The sequence below is a fragment of the Anoplophora glabripennis genome, unplaced genomic scaffold (genome assembly GCF_000390285.2).
Source record: "Anoplophora glabripennis isolate ALB-LARVAE unplaced genomic scaffold, Agla_2.0 scaffold338, whole genome shotgun sequence".
NCBI lineage: Eukaryota > Metazoa > Arthropoda > Insecta > Coleoptera > Cerambycidae > Anoplophora > Anoplophora glabripennis.
In genome coordinates, this window is record NW_019416449.1 from 170,183 (window position 1) to 196,240 (window position 26,058).

At 32.9% G+C, this 26,058-nt stretch overlaps 1 protein-coding gene across 8 annotated transcripts in view; it reads left to right on the forward strand.

The window, feature by feature from the left end:
- LOC108910940 (ral guanine nucleotide dissociation stimulator-like 1) overlaps positions 1-25,212 on the forward strand; it is a 127,354-nt gene extending 102,142 nt beyond the window's left edge. For 2 of the 8 annotated variants that reach the window (XM_018715724.2, XM_018715722.2), the window contains exons 2-6: positions 6,500-6,613; positions 17,096-17,355; positions 18,428-18,728; positions 18,810-20,067; positions 24,497-25,210. In XM_018715724.2, coding sequence (XP_018571240.1) covers positions 6,500-6,613; positions 17,096-17,355; positions 18,428-18,728; positions 18,810-20,067; positions 24,497-24,633 — 2,070 coding nt within the window. In that variant the 3' untranslated portion in view covers positions 24,634-25,210. Of the gene's footprint in view, positions 1-6,499; positions 6,614-17,095; positions 17,356-18,427; positions 18,729-18,809; positions 20,068-24,496 lie in introns of all 8 variants that reach the window. The other 6 variants (XM_018715725.2, XM_018715723.2, XM_018715721.2 and 3 more) reach the window with 4 other exon arrangements.
- The last annotated feature ends 846 nt before the right edge of the window (positions 25,213-26,058 follow it).

The following is a 26,058-nucleotide window of genomic DNA, read 5'->3' on the forward strand; positions in this document are numbered from 1 at the left end:
TAATTATTCATATGTGCAAAAAATCCAACATAACTGCTGTACCTAATAGGAATAAAATATAGTGGACTGGGCTTGAATGAAATTGAATACAAAGTATGTATACAGGGATGGCCAGAAGTACGGAATAAAATTCATATCCTTTGAATGAGTTATTATTTTTTTAAAACGCCCAAACACGTTAACTGATTTTGATTTTTTCCCATCTTTCGGTTATATAATAATTAATTTTTCTTCAACCCCCTAACCCCCAGCTACCCCTACTTTTTTTTTCAAATGGAAACATAAGGCATGAGGGGGATCGTTGAAAAGCTTATAGAAAACCGAATCCAGCCATACCAAATAAACAAGTTTTATTTTTTCAATAATAAGTTTTTTATCATCTAGAAATTGAAACAACTAGCTAATTTACAAAAATAAACTCAATGTCGCAAATGCTGAAAATGTCCTCCATTCACTATTTGGCATTCTCCAAGACGATAGTAAAAGCTGTCCACACAGCATTCTGAATGACTTCAGCTGGTAAATTATGCATCTCCGCCCTAATCTTGTTCTTTAAATTCTTAATATTATCCGGTCTGTTCTGGTAGACTCTTTCTTTCAAATATCCTCAAAGAAAATAATCCAGGGGTGTTAAGTCGGGGGATTTTGGCGGCCATTCAACTGTACCCCGTCTACCAATCCAGCGATTTGGAGACATTTCATCTAAGTATCTTCGAACATTAATACCAAAATGTGGAGGAGCGCCATCGTGTTGGAACCAAATTCTTTCATTCGGTATATCTGGATCAATTTCATGAGGGAAAATCACAGCTAGAGCAGGTATCAGGTCAATTGTTAGGAAATCCAGGTAACGTGCTACGGTAAGATTTTCTTCAAAAAAGAAAGGATGGGCCCAAGATTCTGTTGTTATGATACCTGCCCATACATTAACTTTTTGTGGATGCTGCGTATGCGATTCGCATGTCCAGTATGGATTTTCCTGGGACCAAAACCGATAGTTGTGCCTGTTAACCACTCCATTTAAATAAAATGTAGCTTTATCCGAAAAAAGTACGTCTCGTTGAAAACCATTATTGTCGTCACACCGTCTCATCATTTCCTCACAAAATTGTAATCGCCTATCATAATCGTCTTCCAAAAGCTCTTGGACAAGACATACCTTATAGGAGTGGTATTTCTCTTTTATCAGAAACATTCGAATTGCAGTTCGAGAAGCATCGTGATTGCGAGCCAATGAAACAGTTGAAGATGAAGATTTTCAACAAGTTCTAATGCAATGTCTAATTTCTTTTCTTCATTCAAAGCTCGTGCCGGTCAAGTTTTGGGCAAAGTTTGTACTGTACCGTGTTCTTCAAATTTGTGAAATATTTTACTAACTGTCCCTTGCGATATTTGATTTTCGTGATATTTCGCAATAATAAATTCAGCCTGACTTCTTATTTTGTCTCCACATCCAAGCAATATCAAGATGTCGATGCGTTCCCTTTCCGACAATACCGTTGCAATTCAGTAAATAACTTGATTTTGACACAATAGTAACGTTTCGAACTCCAATTTACAACTAAAGCGAAAAATTAACCAGAAGGCCTGGCAAGTAAGTGGTGCCAAAAAAACGCAACATAAAAAATATATCTTTTTTGCGTTAGCTGTGATAGGTACAGTTTCAAATTCTATATTTTATTCTGTGCAAATTCATGGAGGATAACACTGAAGATAATTAAATTTTATTTCACTTGTTAAGTAGGTGTTTTATACAACCCTAAAAACCTTGCTATTGAAAAAATGAAACTTGTTTATTTGGTATGGCTGGATTTGGTTTTCTATAAGCTTTTCAACGAGCCCCCTCTTGCCTTATGTTTCCATTTAAAAAAAAAAGTAGAAGTAGCTGGCGGTTAGGGGGTTGAAGAAAAATTAATTATTATATAACCGAAATATGGGAAAAAATCGAAATCAGTTAACGTGTTTCGGCGTTTTAAAATAAATTAACTCATTCAAAAGAAATGAATTTTATTCCGTACTTCTGGCCATCCCTGTATTAGCAATGTAGAATGCAAATTTCAGTTTTCTGAATATGTCATAAAACTGTTGGCATCATCATCCTTGTCTATCACATAAAATGACAAAATTGTATGTAAATTTGAAACATCTTTTCATAAAAGTAGGCACTTGATGTTCGACATTCAGAGCCACTTTACATAAAATTTTCCACGTTCCTCCATATCCTCTATCCAACCTGCTCTATCTGTCAGCTATCTAATCAACGTAAATTTCACAATTAATTTCATCTGCATGCATCCATTACTATTAAAATGTACTTGATAATTTCTGTCAACCACACAATTAATATACCGGCGCGGCGTGGTGCTCTGTTTAGCATGGTATTTTCAGCGGTACTTACGAACATAATAAATCAGTTTAATTACCTCGGCAGATGGTATTGATTTAAATTCAGTTTGACTTTTGAAACGAATAATTGATGGACGGGAGGGCGGCCCCTACTGTCGGGGGTTTGATTGGACTTGTCACACATTCGCTTGTCAGCCAACAGGATGATTTATGGCTATCTGAATAAGTGATGCACTATTCAATTTTTACCATGTACAGGGTGAACATATTCCAAGCTTTGTCTGGTACTAGAAATTCCCAAACTTAGAAGTTCCCATGCGTAGGTAATGCTTAGCTCTAAGATTCAGGGTGATCAAATTGAAATCCCTAAAAGTGTTTTTTTGAATGTATCTTCAAAATATTTTAACAAACAAATAAACATATACACAGGTATTATGCATTTCATTCTTTATAAAATAAAAAGACAAATATCAATAATTCCGGTAAAAATAGAGGGCCAGTAGGCAATACTTTGTCTAATATTTCTGAACGGGATATTTTTGACTTATTTAAAACTGGAAATTCAAAAATTCGTACATTTTCGCAAGTAAACTTCTCTTTCATTTATTTTTACCTAATTAAAAATAATAGTGTACGTTAAGAGTCCTAAAATTGTAGGTAATAACTTATTTTCAACACATAGATCTGTGCAATGGCAAATGCGATTCCATTTTAGAGAAATTATTAAAGACAGAACAATACATATCAGTTCTTGTTGAAATTTGATTCTTAAAAATCTACACTCAAATTGTTATTTCCAAATATCCAACAACTAGGTACCTACTTCTTTATTTGTACTAAATTATTATTCAACAATTCTGCGCTCGTAGCAAGTTTTTTATATTCCCCCAGATTGGTCTAGTGAGGCAATCGAAGAAGTGTAATATCTTGAACTTTAACCATTTCATCTACTACATATTTTATGTATTTGTCAGTTTCTTTTTATGCAATTGCGAATAATTGTGCTTTTTAACATTGTATCTTTATATTCAATATGTTTTCCATTCACCCATTACATGTAGATGTCAGTTTTTTTTTTCGTAGACTATGGTCCAGGAAAATAGATTTTTCAAATCCATATCTTCATGATATTCTGTTCGTTGCGACTAGAACACATGAAGCCATTATCTAAAACTTGAGTTTATGTGTAATTATTCATCGCCATCCTTTCCCAGAGAGTATATTTAACCTCGTAGAAAATTCTTCTAAAACGCTTTCCGTCTGCAGTTAATATTTAAATCTTGCCAAATATTGATGACCGTACACGACACTCAATTTTTCTAGATACTCTCTTCACCATTCTACAATTTGGTTCTTTTCTGTTACCATACTTTTTCGATTTCGTTTTAAGTAACGAAATGTCATTTCATGCTTTGTACGCTGTAAAACTCTGTGGTACAATCTAACCAAATTTTTGTCTTCTCTGATTACAATTTGAATTTTGTTTAATGTTTGAAGTTAATTTTTAAAATAAAATCATGAATCTTCCCAGATTTAGGGTTATTGTTAAAATAAATTATTGCTGTGTATTTCCCAGGAATAAATATTAATGTTTCATGTAACTGAAAATTTTTTCTCAAAAATCAGCAGACTTCTAGTAACACAATTGAAGAGATACTAAAAAGTTTGTAGTAAAAATAATAATTTGAATGTTTTATTTCCATTACTAAATAAGAAAATAAGAGTAATGCATGTGTGGTATGATTTTAAANTAGCAAGTTTTTTATATTCCCCCAGATTGGTCTAGTGAGGCAATCGAAGAAGTGTAATATCTTGAACTTTAACCATTTCATCTACTACATATTTTATGTATTTGTCAGTTTCTTTGGTACAGATAATGTATGACAGTAGGCCTTGCATTCCCTAAAATATGAGCTCTAATTGATCGACCAGTGGTGTACAACTGGACAGGGTCACCCCTTTTTTTATAAAAAAAAACCTACGCCACTGTATTTTTTACAAGCTATTGTAACGGATTTATATTCTAATGTACAAAATACGTAAAAAAGGTAACTTGAATTTTTTCCCTAAAGTTTACCGTTCTCAAGTTATTCATACCAATACGAGTTGTGGCAGATACTTCTAACCATAATATTACAAGAATATTTATATTTATCCCTAAAAGTAAGTGCAATTTGTAAGCACATCAACAAAATTTACACTCGTCGCTTTCATCTTTCTGGATTAAAACGATATTTGGAAAATCACGACGGCGCCGGCGCAATGAAAGGCACAGAAATTAAATTTTAAGAACATTTGACGACGATCCTCAGCTAAGCACACGAAGAACGCCTCGGCAACTTGGGGTAAATAAAAGTTCTACATAAGGATGGTAGAAATCCGTACCATTTACAACCTGTGCAAAATTTACTTCCGGGAGATGTAGAGACACCTGAATTTTTGTTAATAGTTGTTTTAAAGTCACAACATAATCCAGAATTCTTACTAAGTATAAATACTTTGGACCGATGAGACTACGTTCACAAGTCGAGGGGTAGTGAATTTTCACAATATTTGGTCACAAGAAAATCCTCATGAAATTCGGAAAAGATCTTTTCAACATGAATTTTCTGTGAAAGTGTTGCTCGGAATAATTCGGATCTTTCTTCTTGTCACCCCATCTAAATTCCCAGTCATTTCTAAACTTTCTAGAAAACCATATATTTGAATTATTGGAGGAAGTTCCATTAAAATATACCACAAAATAGCTGCATACAAATGGATGGTGCTCCTGCGCATTTTAGGAGAATGATACAAGAATGGCTTAAAAATTAGTGTCAACCATAATGGTGCAGAGAATCCAGTGTCTTGGCCAGCCAGATCGCCAGATCTAAACTCCCTGGACTTCTATATTTGGGGTTACCTATCTGAAAAGTAAAGTTTACTCTACTCCATTAGATACAAGACCACAACTACTGCAGCGAATAGAAGACGGGTGTAATGAATTAAAATAAAACTACCACATGATATTAGTTAGGTAATAGGTAAATCCATTAATTGATGTGGATGGTTCGCATTTTGAAAAATTGCTGTAAATACGTAACGTTAATTTCGTTTCTTGTTTAGTTGTTGTTGCTTGGTAAATGTATTTTTATTATTATTTTGATTTACGTTGTTCTTATTTGTAAAGAGTATTAGGCCTCCAGGGAAAACTAAAAACGTCAGGAACACTACCTCACAGGTGGTGTAGAAAGGAGTGTAAATAATTTTGTCGATGTGCTTACAAATTGCACTTACTTTTAAGCATAAACATAAATACTCTTGTAATATTATGGTTTGAAGTGTCTCACACAAGGGGATTGTACTGGTATGAATAATTTGAGAACGACGAATCTTAGGGAAAAAATTCAAGTTACCTTTTCACGTATTTTATGCATTAGAAATCCGTTACAATAACTTTTAAAAAATACAGTGGCGTAGTTTTTTTATAAAAAGAGGGCGACCCCTGTTCAGTTATACACCACTGGTTGAACCTTTAGAGCTCATATTTTAAGAAATGCAAGGACTACTCTCATACATTATCTGTACCAAATTTTATTGAGATCGGTTAATAGATTCCGGAGATATAAACAACAAATCAATTTTTTTTAACAACTTCAACACCCTGTATCTCCAAAACGAGGACGTTCCAGACCTATGATTATAAGGCAAACACCTATTATTTTAAAGAGATTTGTCTGCCCTCGAAGAGTCCTGCATAAAATTCGGATCACCCTGTATAACATGTAAATGCGAAGTAACTTCTTTTATCTGTAAGATACTTTCCATGTTCTGAAGAATTTACTATCTGCAAACCGTCCTCTTGAGGATGGATTAGATTCAGCGAACACAACTGCTTTATTGAAATATTGTCTTTACTTTTTTATAAGGACCAAATCAGGAATCACTGAAGCTTCAGCCAAACCATGCTACCCACTTCTTAATTGTTTGTCACATTTAGATGTTAATATATTGATAAAGGAACAGTGAACGGAAATTTTAGGAAAGAAACAGAAGTGGTCATTGATTTGATGAAATCTTAATGTATTATTTATGTCTAGTTTATTGCAAAAACATATTTTTTTTTAAGTTATCTCGTCTATTTTTGGCTCTATAAATATGTGTTTTCTTTCAGCAGCCCACATGGCGGCTCTGGGGTGAGGAGAAGGCAGATGGCGCCCTGTACACCGTCTACCTAAAGAAAGTACGTTACCATCGTCCCACCAGGAGTCTATCTTCATCACATTCGGTAAGCATTTCTCTATAATCGTAGAAGTTATATGCATATTTCCACATTTATTAAATCTTTCTCAAGCTGCGGTACGTGTTTTTCAAAATTTCATTTGTTGGAAGGCAGTTGTAGTAATTATAATCAAAATTACTAAGCTTTGAACTTGTGCGAACGATTTTGAGAAAAAACTAAGAATACCATTAAATACAACATTTTTATTTATAAATGACTTGTATTAGAAACAGATTTTTCCAATTTTACTTTGATATCTGAAAATGTAAGAGCAAGATTTAATACTAGTATTTCAAAAGCTTTTGAGTTTTTTAACTAGGACTCTTTGTATACCTGGCGTTTTTGAAATCAAACTTTAACAGCCGGTAGAAGATATCACTAACAATAAGAAAAAAGTTCATATAAACATTGGTCGTTCAATGCTTTTTTCCGAAATGCAGTTAAAAAAGTTAAAAAAAATAATGTTTGATGAAGCTTGGGTTAATGATTCTAATTACGCAGACCAACAAAATTTAAGCAAGCAGAAACTTGAATATATATTTCCGAAGGATTTAGATGCGCTGAATCCGAATCTGGCCTCAGAATTGCTCTATCACGTCAGGTTTTTGAGATATCCTAACCTAAAAGTGCAATATTCACTGTTTTTCGTCATATTTGAGGTTATGTAGTAATGCCTAGGGTTTGCAATCCCTCAGTCTTTTTTTTCCAGCTGGAAATTTGCGGTAAATTCGCCTTTACAGCGGGATCCCGCTGTAATTCCCGCGGTAGATTTAAAAATATATTTATATATGAAAATAATAATGCTATTATTGTGGAATGTTTATATTTAATCAAATGAAATATAAATAATTCTTGGNTTTTTTTTTATATGTACAGCACTGAATTGAAAATATTTAGTGGTTTACACGATAAAATTTTAAAAACGGATTGTTTGTAGCAGAACAATATAATATTATAGCTAAATTAAGGAAGCATCTGACAGTAGTGATTAATGACTCATTAATCACTGCCGTGATTAATGGGTATTATTAAGGTCGAGCAAACAGACGTATAATGGGTACATTATACAATAGTCGTGGATAAAATCAATTAAGAGTTGATTTTTTCTCTATATTTAACTATTATTGGATAATTTTTTATTCAGACTCCACGTCACGAGATGACTTAAAGGGGGCGATGGGAATAGACAAAGACAACTCACGACAACCATATAATGGGGTGGGGGTCATTCAATAATGAGGACATTTATTCCGATTTAGCCACAAGTGCACCAAATACAAGTTTAACTGCAGAATTTATTTGACGGGTACCTATGTTTGAGTGAAAGTACTCAGCTTTAGTTCAAATATTATAACAAATGAGTAAAATTATCAAAATGCTCAATATTGAGTGAAAATGTACTCAATAATTTCACTCAGTGGATTCACTCGGTACCTTTATTGCTTTCACTAACACCGATTTTTTTACAGCGCAGGAAAAGGGTAATCTAATTCCGATTGGTATTACTGACAAACAAACAACTACTGTGCGGACTACAGACCCCGCCCAGCATTGAATTACGCCTTCAGTATCAAGTAAACAGCTAAGATCATTTGTCAGCAGTATCGCCAGATATAGACCGGTTTTGTGTGATCTAGCTATGTAAAGACATGAAGTACAGACACCTGCTATATCTAGCGTCAATATCCCCAGAATAGTTGTTTCCCGTTTAGTAGGTGCCAGTGATAATTAACATACTTTGAAGGTTATACCTCAACCACATTTTTCAAAAAAAAATTGAGGAAATAACGACTTATCTGAAAAAGTCATTTGACTGAAATACTGGTTTTACTTTTTTGAGCNTTTGGGGTTTGTGGGTTTGTGGATTTGGAGTTTGTGAGTTTGAGTTCGTATGTATTGAAGGATTCTGAGAATGAAGTTTCTGAACTGCAATCAACTGTTTGACGTCTAAGGGATCCTTAGTAGATTGTCGCATATTAAGAACCTGATAGACTTGGAAATTTCAACATGTGATATCTCAACGAAAAAAAAAAAGATATTTTAGCAAACTCAACGGCATTCGAAGGAGGGAGCCTTGTACTTTTAGATTCAATGTGTTAGTTTTTTGAAAAAGAATAGATGGCATTACTACATAACCTCAAATATGACGAAAAACAGTGTTTTTAGCATTTTTAGGTTAGGATATCTCAAAAACCTGGCGTGATAGAGCAATTCTGCGGCCAGATTCAGATTCAGCGCACCAAAATCCTTCGGGAATACATATTAGTGTGTCTTCTTGACGCTTGTTGACCTGTGAGGCAAAAACTCACTGAATTTCTACACAAATCTATCTACCAATAGCGGAGATACTGCACTGTATTTCACTTAAATTCACTCAGTTTTACTCAATAATTTCTGTCCGTACTTGGTTGAGTGATATTTTCACTCTATTAGTATGAGTAAGTACAACTAAAATTTTATGAATGAAACTATTGCGACAGAAATTTTTCTCAAATCCTAGTTTCTGCTAACTATCAAGTGAGTGACTTTCGACTCTATTCTGAGTAAATGTAAAAGAGTTGATTTTTTTCACTAAATTTAACTATTATTGAATAATTTTTTATTCAGACTCCACGTCACGAGATGACTTAAAGGGGGCGATGAGAATAGACAAAGACAACTCACGAAAACCATATAATGGGGTGGGGGTCATTCAATAATGAGGACATTTATTCCGATTTAGCCACAAGTGCACCAAATACAAGTTTAATTGCAGAATTTATTTGACGGGTACCTATGTTTGAGTGAAAGTACTCAGTTTTAGTTCAAATATTATCACAAATGAGTAAAATTATCAAAATGCTCAATATTGAGTGAAAATGTACTCAATAACTTCACTCAGTGGATTCACTCGGTACCTTTATTGCTTTAACTCACACCGATTTTTTTACAGAGCAGGAATAGAATAATCTAATTCCGATTTGTATTACTGACAAACAAACAACTACTGTGCGGACTACAGACCCCGACCAGCATTGAATCAGTATCTAGTAAACAGCTAAGATCATTTGTCAGCAGTATCACCAGATATAGACCGGTTTTGTGTGATCTAGCTATGTAAAGACATGAAGTACAGATACCTGCTATATCTAGCGTCAATATCCCCAGAATAGTTGTTTCCCGTTTAGTAGGTGCCAGTGATAATTAACATACTTTGAAGGTTATACCTCAACCACATTTTTCAAAAAAAAAAAAATTGAGGAAATAACGACTTATCTGAAAAAGTCATTTGACTGAAATACTGGTTTTACTTTTTTGAGCAGCAATTAATTGGATCTCAGTCGAAAGTATTTGTAAGATGTATTTGTACAATATGTATCTTGTGATACATAATTTGCAATTCGGAAGACTAGTAAAAATATATTTTATCTATTTATATACAACTATAAGTTATGTTAACCTATTGAATGCCAGAATATGTATTATAAAATGGAATGTTACACCCAAAATAATTGAAATGAGGACGATAGTTATATTTTTGCACGTGCGGGATATTTAACATTTTTTTCCTTAATTTGCATCGAAGTGAAAAATTTTCACAACAGAAATTTTAAAATAACAATGTGAGGGAAATGACTACATCAACATTTTAATAATTATTATTCTTTTCATAAAAAAATAACGCATCCAACCGCAGGAAGTAAATTAATTTATGCTGCCACAACTAAACGCTTTTCATAATTCACCATGGCGTGATATTCATTAATTTCAATTACGGAAGCATTATTTTCCCTGACACGAGTTAAAATAGCGACGGCGATGCTTGTAACTTACATTTCCCATCTTGAAAAGGTCAGCTTAAATCTGACAAGAGACTTTGCTGTTTATTATCTAGTCGGTTGGTGTTCATAAATTTATCGGAAAGGATCGATCAAGCCCCTTTTAGCGACTTCCGGAAAACTTCCGAAATGTCACGGTCTGAAGTTAATCATACGTGGTGGATCAATTTAGAGTGAAGCTCGTTCACGCCTTGCGTTAATGCGATTTTAACCAAAAATTGTTGTGAAAAGAAAGAGTAGGCGGAGAGTTATACCACCAAATTTTAGAAATAGATGCACTATTTAATTATTTTTTGTCGAAATTGTCAGTAAGAGAGAAAGATGTTTACGTCATATTAATTTCACACGAAGTGGTACAAAATAGACATTATTTTTTAAATTAAAGCAACAACAAATTAAAAATGTTTATGTATAAAATCTAAGAAGTTGCATCTTTATTACTTTGACAGGCAGACTAGCCTGTCGAAGTCATAAAGATTAATCTTTTCGTGCTTATTAAATTTTTCCGCCAACTTTACCAATTTTGCTTCGATTAACAAATCAATGTTACTATTTTACGTCCCCAAATACTTCATGAACTCATTTACTTCATATCCGTTACTTCACCATGGGAGAGTCAGTGAAGTATTTACGGAATAAAAAAAAATTACGTCCCTAAAACGTTTCACTTTTCGTCAGAATTTCGTTGTATTCTGATTGAAACATACATATAATTTAATAATAATATAATAAAAACTACGTTTGTTTCAAAAAAAATTCTCATATTCATTTTATACAGGGTCGGAAAGTCCCCATAGTTCATCGGCCGTTACGTGAGAGCGATAAAGTAAGTCATAGAAATCCGTGCGATAGAGAAAGATGGCTATAATGAAGGTGTCTAATAGTCACCACCCATTTCGCCCTTCCACAAATAAGAAGTGGACAAACAACAACTTAACTAAAAGTTACACACATATTGTGTCAAATATATTAAATATAAGTATATTGTAATTATTAAACAAATAAATTGTTCGGTAGGGTTAATTTAACAGAGGAAAAACCTTGTATACTTGTCGACTATTCTTGTTTCTTATCCTAACCATGATTGAGTACCTTATTATGAAATATTGCTATCAAGAATATAATGTTCGTGAACAAAACTGTTATCGCTTATTATTGATAGCAATAATGATATACCAAACCAAAAATACTTTCATATTAAACGCCTTCGGAATTCTGATACATACATTAAAGTCTTCCAGAGCTAACCAAGGCGTTTCGACTCATTATTATTATATTACGCTCCAGGGTATTAAATTAGGCCTGCTTTCAACTCACGTATAACAACTGATAACATTTACCGCGCGGTACCAGGCATCAAAGAAAGTGCCAATAATACAATTTAATTTATGTGGCGGAGACGCCTTGAGCGATAATAGACTGTCTAATTAATTAACGCCGTACGTATGGGTTAATGTATCTGTCAAGTCTTTTATCGTATATCCTAATTTGAAGGTGTTTCCAACTTATTTGAAAATGGTTAAACTCAATTTTACAGTTAACAATTTCTGATTCAATAAACTGTACAAAAAATTGTCAATAAATTGTTACAATTTGCTATTTTAGTGCACCTTTTTAAATGTTACAATAAAAGAACAATTTATCGACCTTAACTTGAAATTATCAACTATTACAAGCAGTATCAATCATGATATGCGCAAACCACAAATGATTTTGTGTTTACAAGTTATGTATTGTATTTACAACCTATTCTTAAAATGTTTAAAATAAAAACAGTGGTTAAAATTCTGGAAAAGATACTGATATGTATTAATAAATTCGATTCAATTTCTTCGCCAATTGTATACTACTATAATTTTTGCGTTTCATGTAGATATGTAACAATTAGGCAAAAAACGGGAAAAATTGGGAAGAAACTGAAGCAAAAAATTGAAAAAATTGAAATATATTCAAAACAAAAAGATACTTAAAAAACTCTTGTCAATATATTTTTTCAGATATACAGGGTGTTTGGTAAGTCGATGCATTCCTTGCAGGAGGTTATAGTGCAAGTGATTTGTGATATATTTTCTTAATATATCTACAGGGTGATAAAGTTTTAATAAAAAAATGCAAATTTATATATATTGCGGAAACCGCTCAGAATATTTTAATTAAATTTTACAAGCTTTGACAGTTAACAACAATACATGTTTTACGATAAAAATATTGTTTCTAGTTTCACCAGTGGCGTGCGCACAGGCACGTCTGGATATTTTTAAAGAAAAAAATGATACGCCATTGATTTTTCTTAAAAAATTGTTTTTGAATTCCTTGTTGAATTTGGAAGAGAAAAGTATCTCGACTGTTTTTCTTAAGACTCACCGTTTTCGAGTAAAAACAATTAAAATCGATTTATTGCATGGCGTAATCCGGTGTCAATAATTTGAAAAATAGCACTCAGCTTTTTTGTACCAATTTTATTACAAAAAAATTATTATTCCCCGCAGTTAACAACAATTTAAAAAATTTTTATCTGTCTTATTCACTATTTACTATCTAAACAGAAATTGGCAAGTTGGCTGTGCACTCGTTTTTGTTACTGTTTGACAAAATTAATAATAGCTGTCACTTTGAGTGTTTGAGTGTGAAGCAGTTAAGTGCATAGTTTCTGCTATTTTTCAAATTATTGAAACCGAATTACAGTAAAACTCGGTTATAGCGAGCATTCACGGGAACGCAAAATTTGCTCGTTATACGCGAGTGCTCGTTATAGACGTCGCCGTCGCCAACTATGCTGAAAATTATTGGACACATAATTATAGCTGCATTGCACTTGTATTTTTATTTTCAAACATATAATATTATTTATCTACATAACATAGATACGTATAACTGTAGGNATTTCCTTAATATATCATATTCCTGATCTACAGGATGATAAAGTTTTAATAAAAAATGCAAATTTATAAATATTGCGGAAACCGCTCAGAATATTTTAATAAAATTTTACAAGCTTTGACAAATAACAGCAATACATGTTTTACAATAAAAATATTGTTTTTAGTTTCACCAGTGACGTGCGCACAGTCACGTCTTTGGATATTTTTAAAGAAAAAATGATACGCCACTGATTTTTCTTAAAATAAAAATTATTTTTCAATTCCTTGTTCAATTTGGAAGAAAAAAGTTATCTCGACTGCTTTTCTTATGACTCACCGTTTTCGAGTAAAAAAAATAAAATCGATTTATTGCATGGCGTAATCCGGTTTTAACAATTTTAAAAATAGCAGACATTATGCACTCATCTTTTTTTTGTACCAACTTTATTACAAAAAATTATTTTTCCTCGCAGTTATCAACATCAGTCTAAAAAAATTGTATCAGTTTTTAGATTCGCTATTCACTATCTAAACAGAAATTAGCAAGTTGGCTGTGCACAAAATTAATAATAGCTGTCACTTTGAGTGTTTGAGTGTGAAGCTGATAAATGCATAATTTCTGCTATTTTTCAAACTATTAAAACCGAATTACGCTATGCAATAAATCGATTTTATTTTTTTTACTCGAAAACGGTGCGTCATAAGAAAAACAGTCAAGATGCCTTTTCTCTTCCAAATTGAACAAGGAATTCAAAAATAATTTTTATTTTAAGAAAAATCAGTAAAATCTGTAAAATTTCATTAAAATATTTTGAGCGGTTTCCGCGATATTTATAAATCTGCATTTTTTTATTAAAACTTTAACACCCTGTAGATCGGAAACTAAGCGTTTTAGGAATATAGTATATCAAGGAAATATACCACAAATCACTTGTAATATAGCCTCCCGCAAGGAATGAATCGACTTAACAAACACCCTGTATTTTTCTATCTTGATGTTGATGCTCATGTACACTATCCTTGAACTAATGTAAGTAAAATCTCTTCCATCAAGAAAACGGTGATTAAAGTGAATAAATTTTATTTAGCTCAAGATACATACATGCTAGGAACAATACCTAATATAATTCTTTGCTTTTATATAATTATTCTTGATTCAAGAAATCTTTTTTTTGTCCGCAACAAAATTTGTATATTTGGAATCGAGCAATTCTGAAAAATATCTACAACTTTTGTATTTACCGTTTATAAAGGAGTAATAACCGAGATAATCCTACAGTCAAAATGTAATTAATAAGATGATCCTGTACTATTCATATAATCTGTTCTATAATGAACCCTGCCGAAAAGATTGAAGTAAAAGAAACTGAAATAGGGATTAAGCATCTACATACTTTTTCTCTTTTCTATAAACATAGGTTAATTAAAACTATTTATATTTACTTGTTTACATTTGTGGTTGTCATATCATCCGTTTTCACAAAGACATAATCAAATGGACGAGTAATGATGAAAACAGCACAGATCTCAATTTTCTTGTTTATTAAAAAACAGTCGCCTTTATTGATCGACCGTTTATGTTGCTGTAAGGTCAATTAACCTCAAAGGTCGCATTACAGGACCAATAGAATTTAATTAAAAGCTATTAACTTTCAGTAATTATTTAAATTAAGAATTATTATATACACGTTTTCGTTGGCTTGAAAAGGAAGGCTAAAAAATTTTCCATCTCGCAATTTATACAAAAAATCCAGTCCTATCAAAATACTTATGTATTTCAAGTAAATGTGTTTAATATTTCAGTGTTTTTAATGTATTATGAAAAACATTTTTTTCAGAAATTCAAAATTAATTTAAACTACTTTAAAATTAATAAAATTTACCGGAATAGTGGAAGTAACGTCCGAAGTAATAAAAAAACTGATTTATTTCTGGAAAACTTTTAATAAAAATAAATTATCAGAGCACATAAAATTATATGACTTCACGTGTTCATAAAATTTCCAACTGACACGAACTTTCAAGTTTACTGTTAAAATTAAGTTTAAAAATGCCTGCAAATACAAATATGACAGGACGTTCAAAGTTGTGAAATTTAAGTAAAACTATACCGAAATTTTTATCTTTGAAGTTCTCCGGGACCAAATAGTGCAAACTGTAAACATTACTTTTATTTTTTATGTACCTATCTAAATTTGCCTCAAAGCAAATAGTAATGAAATATCTAACTTGAGGGCACGGCTACTTTTTATTAGTCAACATTCCAGTGTATTTGTTTATGATGTCGTGGTTTTACATACATGCCCACGCTGAGACACCTACTGTTAAAATGAGCGTAAATAATATAGTCCAGTAAAATAAATTTTCTGCTCTTAATTCGGAAAATTTAATAAAAGATACAATTAGATTTTCTCGCATCTTCAAAGGTCTGCCCTCTAATTCGTAGTTTAAACCTACATTAATTTTTAATTTGACGTTCATTAAAATTGTGGAGAAAATGTTCACCTCGGTCTGAATGTCAATTTCCTTGGGATTAAAATTAATTATTACTTGGAAAATTTTAAATTCTACTTTTGCGATAAATGCAGCACGACAGTTGTCCATTTTTAAATCAAGTTTATCATTTCCGAATTGTAACTTTTAAGGAATTTTCAGTATAACTTTAATTATTAATATTGTTTTATAAAATTTTTCATCATTGCCTATAAAACAGAAAAATGTTGAGTTCTTTGGAACTTATTTCAGTTGCGTATTTTGATATTAGCGTATTGTAGAAAAAAGTTGTTGAAATTACAAAATGAAATAAAAATTGTGAGTTAAGTGCATGTATAAAATGATTAGAGGAAATTATTTTAAAAGTTCCTGCAGTACAATACTCATTTAATAAAATAAATACAGAGATAATTATGGTTTTATATTGTTAAATACTGTGGTTTCGTGTCGTGTTGCAAATATGTATACATAAGACATCATTCATGTACTTGTAATTTCGTTTTAAGAATTTTTGTAGTTATATCGTGAAGAAGTTATTTATTTTATGAAATGTTAGTTTCAAATTAAACAGTGATATTTAAAAAAATAACCTACCTTTCATATTTTTATATACAGTGTAGGAAAGTACCGATGGTCTATCAGAAGTTACGTGGAGCGATAAAGTAAGCCATAGAAATCCATGTGATAGACAAGGATGGCTATAATGAAGGCGTCTAATTAGTCAACGCCCATTTCGCCCTTCCACAAATAAGATCCACTTCTTATTCACCACGCGAATAAGAAAAAAATATGTACTTAATTGAAATATTTTTTCGATTTTTTATGAATTTGTTCCTTACCAAAAATACTATACAATTGCTATACTCAATTATTAATTTATTTATATTCACCACCTTAAGCTAAATCAATGGGTAAGAAAAGCTAGCAAGATTATAAACCAAAAGTGAAGGAAACATAAAATAAAAAACAGACAAATTTGTAAGTAAATAATGAATATAAGTACATTGAACAATAAATAGAAGTACAAATAGAACATGAAAATATGTACACAAGTATAAGATATGGTAAAAAATGTTTTTAATGTAGGGACCATTATTGCAAAAAATGTTCATTATATACCCAGGTGAAAATTTTTAATAAATTAGTTTTGGAGTGGGAAAATAAAGCAATGACGAAAATCGGGAGCTAATAAAGCAAGGATAGTCCATTCGGCCAGTTAGAATTTCATAGAATGATTTCTTGCGAAATATATATCTTCACTTTTTTACAAAAAATCTATTATACATACATCTAATGAAAACGTTTTTCTTTTTCAGGATTCTGATGATGAAATATCTCACTTAGAATGGGAAACGGTCCGAGTCAGATTCGTCAAAGCGGGTACGTTGAAGAAACTAGTCGAAGCTCTCTCCACAGATGACGGTGAACTTGAAACCACATACATCAATGTCTTCTTAGCCACATATAGAAGCTTTTCTACTCCCAAAGAGGTTCTGAAGCTGCTGTTGCAAAGATATGAGGAATTATTAGATGCGCCACAAAATGGGAGACCCGATCAACATGAACAACACAGAAAGTAAGACTTATTTAATATGTGCACTCAATAACTTCTGTTTTACATAGACGCTGATGGTCAGTGTGCTGAATATCAGACATAAGTACACTGATGATTGCTTTTACTTCTTCCTGTTACACACAAAGGCTGATTGATCAACTTGGTGACCATTACATAAAGCTACGATGTTTTAAGTCTTTCATGACTAAAGGTGTGGTAAATGGACAACAATCGCATAACTGCACTGATTTTCGTTGGCACTGATATATGTGTGTGACATATGACCTTGTATATCGTCGATGTTGTGATAATGAGTTAAGACTTTCGGCAACAATTACCATTTGCAAGCATAGAGATTATATAAGTTACAAATATTATAGTAACTATCAGTACCTTTCTGTCAAGAGTCAATTTCACTATAGCTCATCAGTGGATCATGTGAAAAGAAGCTCATTGTTCATCAGTGTGCTGATTGTCAGCATTTATTTGAAACAGGGTTTAAATGGTAGCTTTCACATAATCATTGATATTCATATTGAATTGGCACTGAAGTTTCTTGGAAACTGTCATTTGCAAGCCTAGACAAGGTGGGCTTGTCATATGAACTGCAAATAAGGTAAAAAAACTATTAAGCAGAAATGCTGGCAATGTCAATATCCGTTTGACACAGAGCTGACAGTATAAATCCCTTTGTGAAATAAACTATCCTATAAATAGGGCTGTCAGAGAAAGCCGCAATTAAATGGCGTGCCAAGCAGGTCAAACAAAACATGCGCGAACCGCTGCCTCAGAATGCTTTTCATGTTCATGTTACGTTAGTATACTGTTGTCTTTGTTATCTTGTGGATGTTTCAAATACATCTTGAATACTAATTTATTGCTTATTTTCTACATAATATATTTTATTACGCTTAACATGACGCGTAAGCCTATATCCCGTGGCTCAGTTCTGACAGCCCTACTTATAAATAAGATAAATTTTACTTATTATTAGATGTTGATTCATTTGAAATTGGTGGTTGCTATTTTACACAATAGAACTTTACCAATAAACTCATTTTTTCTAACAAATCTAATATATGTATGTTTTAAGGACCCTTATATCTGCACTCCATGTGTGGTTGGACAGCTACCCAGAAGACTTCAGGGATCCACCCAACCATTCAGCTCTCCGCCAGCTTCTCCATTTCTGTGAAGAGTACCTCCCTTCCACAGAACTTGACGCCAAAGTTCGGCACAGGATAGAGAGGTATAGCAGAGAAGCACATATTGATCCTTTGTTGGCACCACCTCCTGCATTTGCATTGAGATCCGTGGCTGCCGGTTGGAGGGTTTATAAACTACCAGATGTACCTGTTAGACATTTTGCCGAGCAACTTACTCGAATGGATGTGGTAAGTAGTTTTCTTTTTCTTAGAAAAATAATATGTATCTTTTTAATTACACAAATCATTAATATATTGCAATATTTTCAGGATCTGTTCAAGAAACTTGTTCCTCATCAATGCCTAGGTGCTGTGTGGTCAAGAAGGGACAAAAGCAGGTCACACGAAGCTGCTACCGTTCTGGCCACTGTGAATCAATTTAACGCGGTGTCTTTCCGAGTTATATCTTCCATTCTAGTCGAACACAGTCTTAAGCCAAGCGAACGGGCTGCCATCATCTGCACCTGGATTGACATTGCACAAGAACTAAGGCTGATAAAAAACTTTTCCAGCCTGAAAGCCATCATCAGTGGTCTTCAGAGCAACCCAATATATAGGCTGCAGAAGACGTGGCAGGTTATTCCTAAAGAAAAAATAGAACTGTTTGAAGAATTAGCCAGGATATTCAGCGAAGATAACAATCAAATGACTCAAAGAGAACTTTTGATGAGAGAGGGCACGGCTAAGTTTGCTGACACTTTTGGAGAGAACGACAAACAATTACAGAAGGTATTTCAGAAACAGAACCATCACATAGCAAATATTTCGTTTGGAACCATTCCATACTTGGGAACTTTTTTGACGGACCTCACCATGATAGACACAGCAATTCCCGACACTATCGGAGACGGTTTGATAAATTTCGATAAGAGAAGAAAGGAGTTTGAAGTACTGGCTCAGATTAAACTCCTTCAAGGTGCCGCCAATGCTTACCATTTCACTGAAGATCCGGCGTTCGATCGCTGGTTCGATACGATTCTCGTATTGGACGATAGGGAAGCTTACCAGCTTAGCTGTCAGATCGAGTCTTCCGCCACTGGTAACAACACAAAAATGAAGAAACGGAGCACCGGGCATCAGAAGAACGACTCCATCGCTAGCACCTCCAGCAGCAACAGTTCCCAGTTTTATTGCGACATCGATAGTACCCCCAGTTCGCCGCACAATAGTATCGACAGAAAGTTGAGTCCGTCTCAGATGTCTAATTCTAGCAGCAACTCTTCCTTACCGTCGCTCGACATCTCGCTAAATAGTTCCCATTCGGGCAGTGCAAACAATAAACTCCAAGTACCTTTCAATAACTCTGGGACTTTGAGTAACCAATCGCAGAAAAGCAGTCCGGAATTCTATATAATTAAAGTGACATATGAAACGGACAATGCCGAGACCGACGGTATAGTGTTGTACAAAAGTATTATGTTGAGTAACAACGAAAGGACTCCCCAGGTTATTAGAAACGCCATGTATAAGTTGGGACTTGAAGGCAATCCTGATCAATATACTCTTGCTCAAGTGTTACCTGAAAAAGGTTGGTATAATTTCAGTTTATGATATTTATTGTTTCAGTTTTAATTATCAGTGATTTCTTGGATTTTTTCTTGGTAAAATACGTAGGTTGCTCGGTAAGTCTTGTCGTTCGTCACAATATCAAAAGTTAAACGGTTTATTTTTATATCTACATATAGTATGTACATATTCATGTTTACCCGTCAAAACTTGTCAGTAGCTAGGCACTGACGAGTAAATATACTCTCTCACGAAGTCTCAAATTCGCGCAATAATTTATTATAATTTTTGTCATGAATTTTCTTGTCAAAAATACCACGAAGATATGAAATATTTATTGGGTGATATTGCACCATCCACCAGGACTGTCAAATAATAGTATAAACAGTTTGAAAGAGACATTTTTGAATTAAAGGATGGTCTGCGTCTGAGCCGGCCGAGCGACGTGACTACACCCGAAACAAAGATCGCTGAATCACATATAAACAGCTCCAGCAAACTGCTAACATTTCTGCATGGACCGTAAATAAAATTTTAAATGAACATCTTGAAATATGCAAAGATTGTAAATTTTTTGTACCACACAAATTAACTGATGAGGGATTGTGAAAAAGATGCTCACAAAGTTCAAGTCCGGATGATCGTCTGAGGTGTCAATTATTACAAGACAAGAAACTTGGCTTTATTATTATGATGTACCAACAAAATCACAAAGTCGGTCATGTTCAGTCAAGAACAAAATTATTGTGATTTTTTTTGGTTGTCACGGCATAATCCGAACAATTCGTTTAGATACTCACCGTTACTGCAGATTAATATATTGCTCACCGCGCCCAGCAAACCATAGATGTTCTGAAGTCTTTCCGTATGAGACTGTTAGATCACCCTCCTTACAATCCCGATCTAGCTCCCTGTGATTTCGCCTGAGACGAATGTTGTGCTTCCATCTCAGAAGAGAAATGGAATCACTGGTTTGATGGCTGGTTTGAGCCTATGCATAATAAGTGTGTAACAAGTGACAGTATACCGTGTGTCCCATTTTAATTGATCACGTTGAATATCTCATCAGAGAAGCCACTAATCGAAAATGGCCTAGAGATGCTTACCTAGGATTTGACCTTAACCTCACCTTGAAGGTCAATTGAAGGTCAACTTCGGAATTGTGAATGAGATCCCCTATTTTGAACCTTGGAAATGGATTTACCATAAAATTTTACATCCGGTTGTGATCACAACTTTGACCTAGAGGTCAAGGTCACAAGGGGTTTAAATGATTCGTCATCCTTGAAGCAACCTCGGAATAAGATGTTGACCTCCATAATCAACGAGATTTACATCAAGGTACTCAATCACGACCTTCGATTCGTCCTTGACCTCGACTTTGTCAAGGTCATTTGAAGGTCGACTATAAAAATCGACCACCTATATAAATGTTGCAAAACATGTTCGGAATTGAATTTGAAGGTTTACTTTGTTTTCTTTTCTGCCAGATCAGATCTTGGGAAAATGGTAAATTTGTATCTAAGTACGCTGCAAAGTAAGGTCATTTGAAGATCAGGTGAAGATTTAAATCCAGAATTATTTTCATAATTTCAGTCAGTTTTACTTTGTAACGTACTCAGATGTCTCTTTTTTCAATTTTCAAGCGAAATTATACCTTTATCGAGTAACAAGATATTGTTATCATTCTCCCCTCACTCGTTCATAGCATTATTTTTTCCTACAATTGTTATAGTCGACCTTCAAAAGACCTTGACAAAGTGGAGGTCAAGGACGAATCGAAGGTCGTGATTGAGTACCTTGAAGTAAGTTCCATCGATTCTGGAGGTCAACATCTTATTCCGAGGCTGCTTCAAGGGTGACGAATCATTTAAACCCGTTGTGACCTTGATTTTGACCTCAAGGTCAAAGTTGTAATCACATCCGGATATAAAATTTTCTGCTGAATCCATTTCCAAAGTTGAAAATAGGGGTCCCATTTAAAATTCCAAAGTTGATCTTCAATTGACCTTCAAGGTGAGGTCAAGGTCAAATCCTAGGTAAGCATCTGGTTTCCCCTAGTGAACTGAACAACTTTTACTTTAGGCCATTTTTCGATTGGTGGTTTCTCTGACGAGATATTTACGTGGTATCAATTAAAATGGGACACTCGGTATACTTCGAAAAACAGTAACATTTTATAATGGAACAAGACTTACCGATCGACCTACGTATATTATTCACGTCTCACGTTAAATAAACATATAAAATATTAGTTGATCGGACCTGAATTGGCAAAAAATATTCAAAATATAAAATCTTTTTTTTTGGGAACGTGTTAACAAATTCAAATTACTTTTTTTATTTTATTTCTGAAACTAAAGTTCAAATTTTCTGCGTTGTATGGAGTGGGCCATTTTCAACACTTTTAGGTTGTTTCTTATATTCCCCTGAGGAATAAAATGTTTTGAGCTTGACTGCAACTGTTTCTCAATATTTCGACTGGTTTAGAAGATGTACAGGGTGTTTGTGAATAAGTGCAAAATATTTTGAGGGGTGGTTGCCGAAGTTATTTTGTGAAAAAAAGTTCATATAAACGTAGGTTGAAATATGCTTCGTTTCCGAGATACAGAGTGTTTCAATTTTAATTTTTTATTTATTTTGATTAATTATTTCAAAAACTCGAAATTTGAAAAACACTGGAGGGATAAATGTGCATTTTTTTGTGATGTTCTGAATATTTCTACTTGCATCCATGGTGTACATGGGAAATTGCCACAAACTTTTTTAATAAAAAAATAGTACATCACTGACTTTCCGTTTTGATATTTTTTTTAAAATCCGCCATCAATTCTGAGTGAAATTGATTTCTTCAATTTTTTTCGTAGGATGCACTGTTTTTGAGGAAAAAAGTACAAAACATATTTTATTGTAGGTTTTGTGAATTTTTTGTTTAAAGGTGCTAGTAGAAATATTCGGATCACCCCAAAAAATGCACATTTATCCCTCCAAAGCATTTTTCAAATTTCGAGTCAATACCTTCAAAACTTTGAAGTAATTAATTTTTTACAAAATAACTTGCAACCACCCCCTAAAATATTTCACATTTATTTACAAACACCCTGTATATCATTCTTTAAAAAATCATTAGTTTCACCTTTCATTATCAAAATATAACCAGTCTCATTTTCATGAACCATAACTGCTAGTAGCCATTAAATGATCTACACTGGCTTCTATTCTTTAGGGTAGGTCTACATTTTCAAATTAATGAATTTTCCCCCAAATTGTGCTTTCTGTTGACCACATACGTGCCGACAATAAAATCAGTCTTAAAACTTAATAGACTGTGTATACTTAAAAAGGACATNTTATTTTGTGAAAAAAAGTTCATATAAACGTAGGTTGAAATATGCTTCGTTTCCGAGATACAGAGTGTTTAAATTTTAATTTTTTATTTATTTTGATTAATTATTTCAAAAAGTTTTAAAGATATTGACTCGAAATTTGAAAAACACTGGAGGGATAAATGTGCATTTTTTTGTGATGTTCTGAATATTTCTACTTGCACCAGTGGTGTTCATGGGAAATTGCCACAAACTTTTTTAATAAAAAAAATAGTACGTCACTGACTTTTTGATATTTATTTTAAAATCCGCCATCAATTCTGAGTGAAATTGGTCTCTTCAATTTTTTTCGTAGGATGCACTGTTTTTGAGGAAAAAAGTAAAACATATTTTATTGTAGGTTTTGTGATTTTTTTGTTTAAAGGTGCTAGCAGAAATATTCGGATCACCCCAAAAAATGCACATTTATCCCTCCAAAGCATTTTTCAAATTTCGAGTCAATATCTTCAAAACTTTGAAGTAATTAATTTTTTACAAAATAACTTGCAACCACCCCCTAAAATATTTCACATTTATTTACAAACACCCTGTATATCATTCTTTAAAAAATCATTAGTTCACCTTTCATTATCAAAATATGACCAGTCTCATTTTCATGAACCATAACTGCTAGTAGCCATTAAATGACCTACACTGGCTTCTATTCTTTAGGGTAGGTCTACATTTTCAAATTAATGAATTTTCCCCCAAATTGTGCTTTCTGTTGACCACATACGTGCCGACAATAAAATCAGTCTTAAAACTTAATAGACTGTGTATACTTAAAAAGGACATGGAAAATGTCATCATTTAAATCTAAAAATTGATGCTACAGAAAAAAAAAGAAGTTGCTCTGTACTCTTAGAGAAATGAAATTGTTGAAATAGGTACCGTTTTTGCCATCAAATTTTTCTTGAAAACCGAGCCTTAAAATTCTTATAATACTAAAATGTAGTAGTTCCAGGAGTTCCAAAACTTTCAATTTAGCACAATCTCTTTCCGTTTACTCCTTATTGGGAGCAGGAAAGGCTTTATTTTGGAAACAATTATGTGGATTCAAATTTTAATGACCTGTTATTTTTTCAGAAATGCTGCTGCCACCCAATGCAAACGTGTATTATGCAGTAAACACCCAGTACAACCTTAACTTTATTTTACGCCCTAAGAAGTCTGAGGAGGGCGATACCCCAGGAAAGAATTCCAAAGGAAAATATAAATTATAATGGATGGCTTTGACCTATTCCCCGAATATATTCACTTGTTTTGCTGCAATAGTATGTTTCGAGCTGTGCGTGATGCAGGTTTTTATAATTTTTGTACTTATAATAATTTTTTTTGAGCTGTTTATGACAATTAATTTATGAAACAAATAACATCTGTGATAATAAGCACAAAATACTCCCACCATCACATTTTTTTTGTGTTTATATTTTTATTTATTTATATATTTTGAAACTTGTTTTTAAACAAACTAGGATGTAGTTTGTCCCATAAAATTCCTTCATCGTATGCTTATTTTAAAGCAATATTATTGGTTTAGAATCTGTAGTTATATGAAATTTATCAGAGTGTAGATAATGTTACTAATTAAGTGTGAACAAATGTAATTTATTTCTTACTGTATTTATGATAATAGTAGGACCAATTTCTGTTTGTGACCATTTTTTGTTTTTGTATAAACTGGTACACTTGTATGAATAGTAATTTTTACTGTATATGTATATGTAACCCCTATTGGTACTTAAATGTAGATATTACACCTTTTTAATATTTTTAAGAAATTATTTTTAATGTATTTTTCTATTAAAAAATATTAATTGTACTTCAATTCTTTTATTTCAGTAACCGCTTCCTTGTTCATTTGATTTTTGTTAATTCTCATTTGAAAATTTTGTTAATTTTCATTTGACAATTTGAAAATTATCTATTTAAAGGATGTTTTATTTTACTTGCTGTGAATAAAAATATTGAGGCTTTTTTTGCAAAAAATATGCAATAAAAGAAGAAAAAGAGTTTTAACTCGCAGCACTCAGGTTTCGTCATCTATTGTGCATGCTGTTAATAAGAGATACTGGAGCATAATCAACTAGATCACGATGGCTTTATCGACTCGGAGAAATTTCGATAAAGGATTTGTAATTGTTAATTTTGTTGCCATGACAAACCTATAGTGTGGCGACACCACTGTTACTTTTTAGAGACACAATTCTCACGTAAATACAATTTTTGACGTTTAAGTTTGACATCTCCACTTTACAGAAATTATCCATATTTCAAGAGCGTTTATCTAATTTGGTTTATATAAAATTGCATATCTTTTATCTGCTATCTTAAAATTTTAAAATATATTCCCAATACATAGAAATTCTATCTACGTTCTTTACATATCATACACGGTACCACTCGAAGGATTTTTTTGTAATTGTGGTGGTGTGATAGGGACTTTGGGGCCTACCAAGCTAAAATATTTTCAAGGTCATCGTAGTTCCGGTTATACCGGAAGTCGATACTAACTTTCTTATTTCAAATGGAACCCCCTGCATATTATTGCATTTTTGGAAAGAGCATCGATTTTTAAGTTCAGAACATATAGCACACTCCATACTTGGGATTGACCGTTTCCGAGATATTTTGATTTTTAAGCAAAA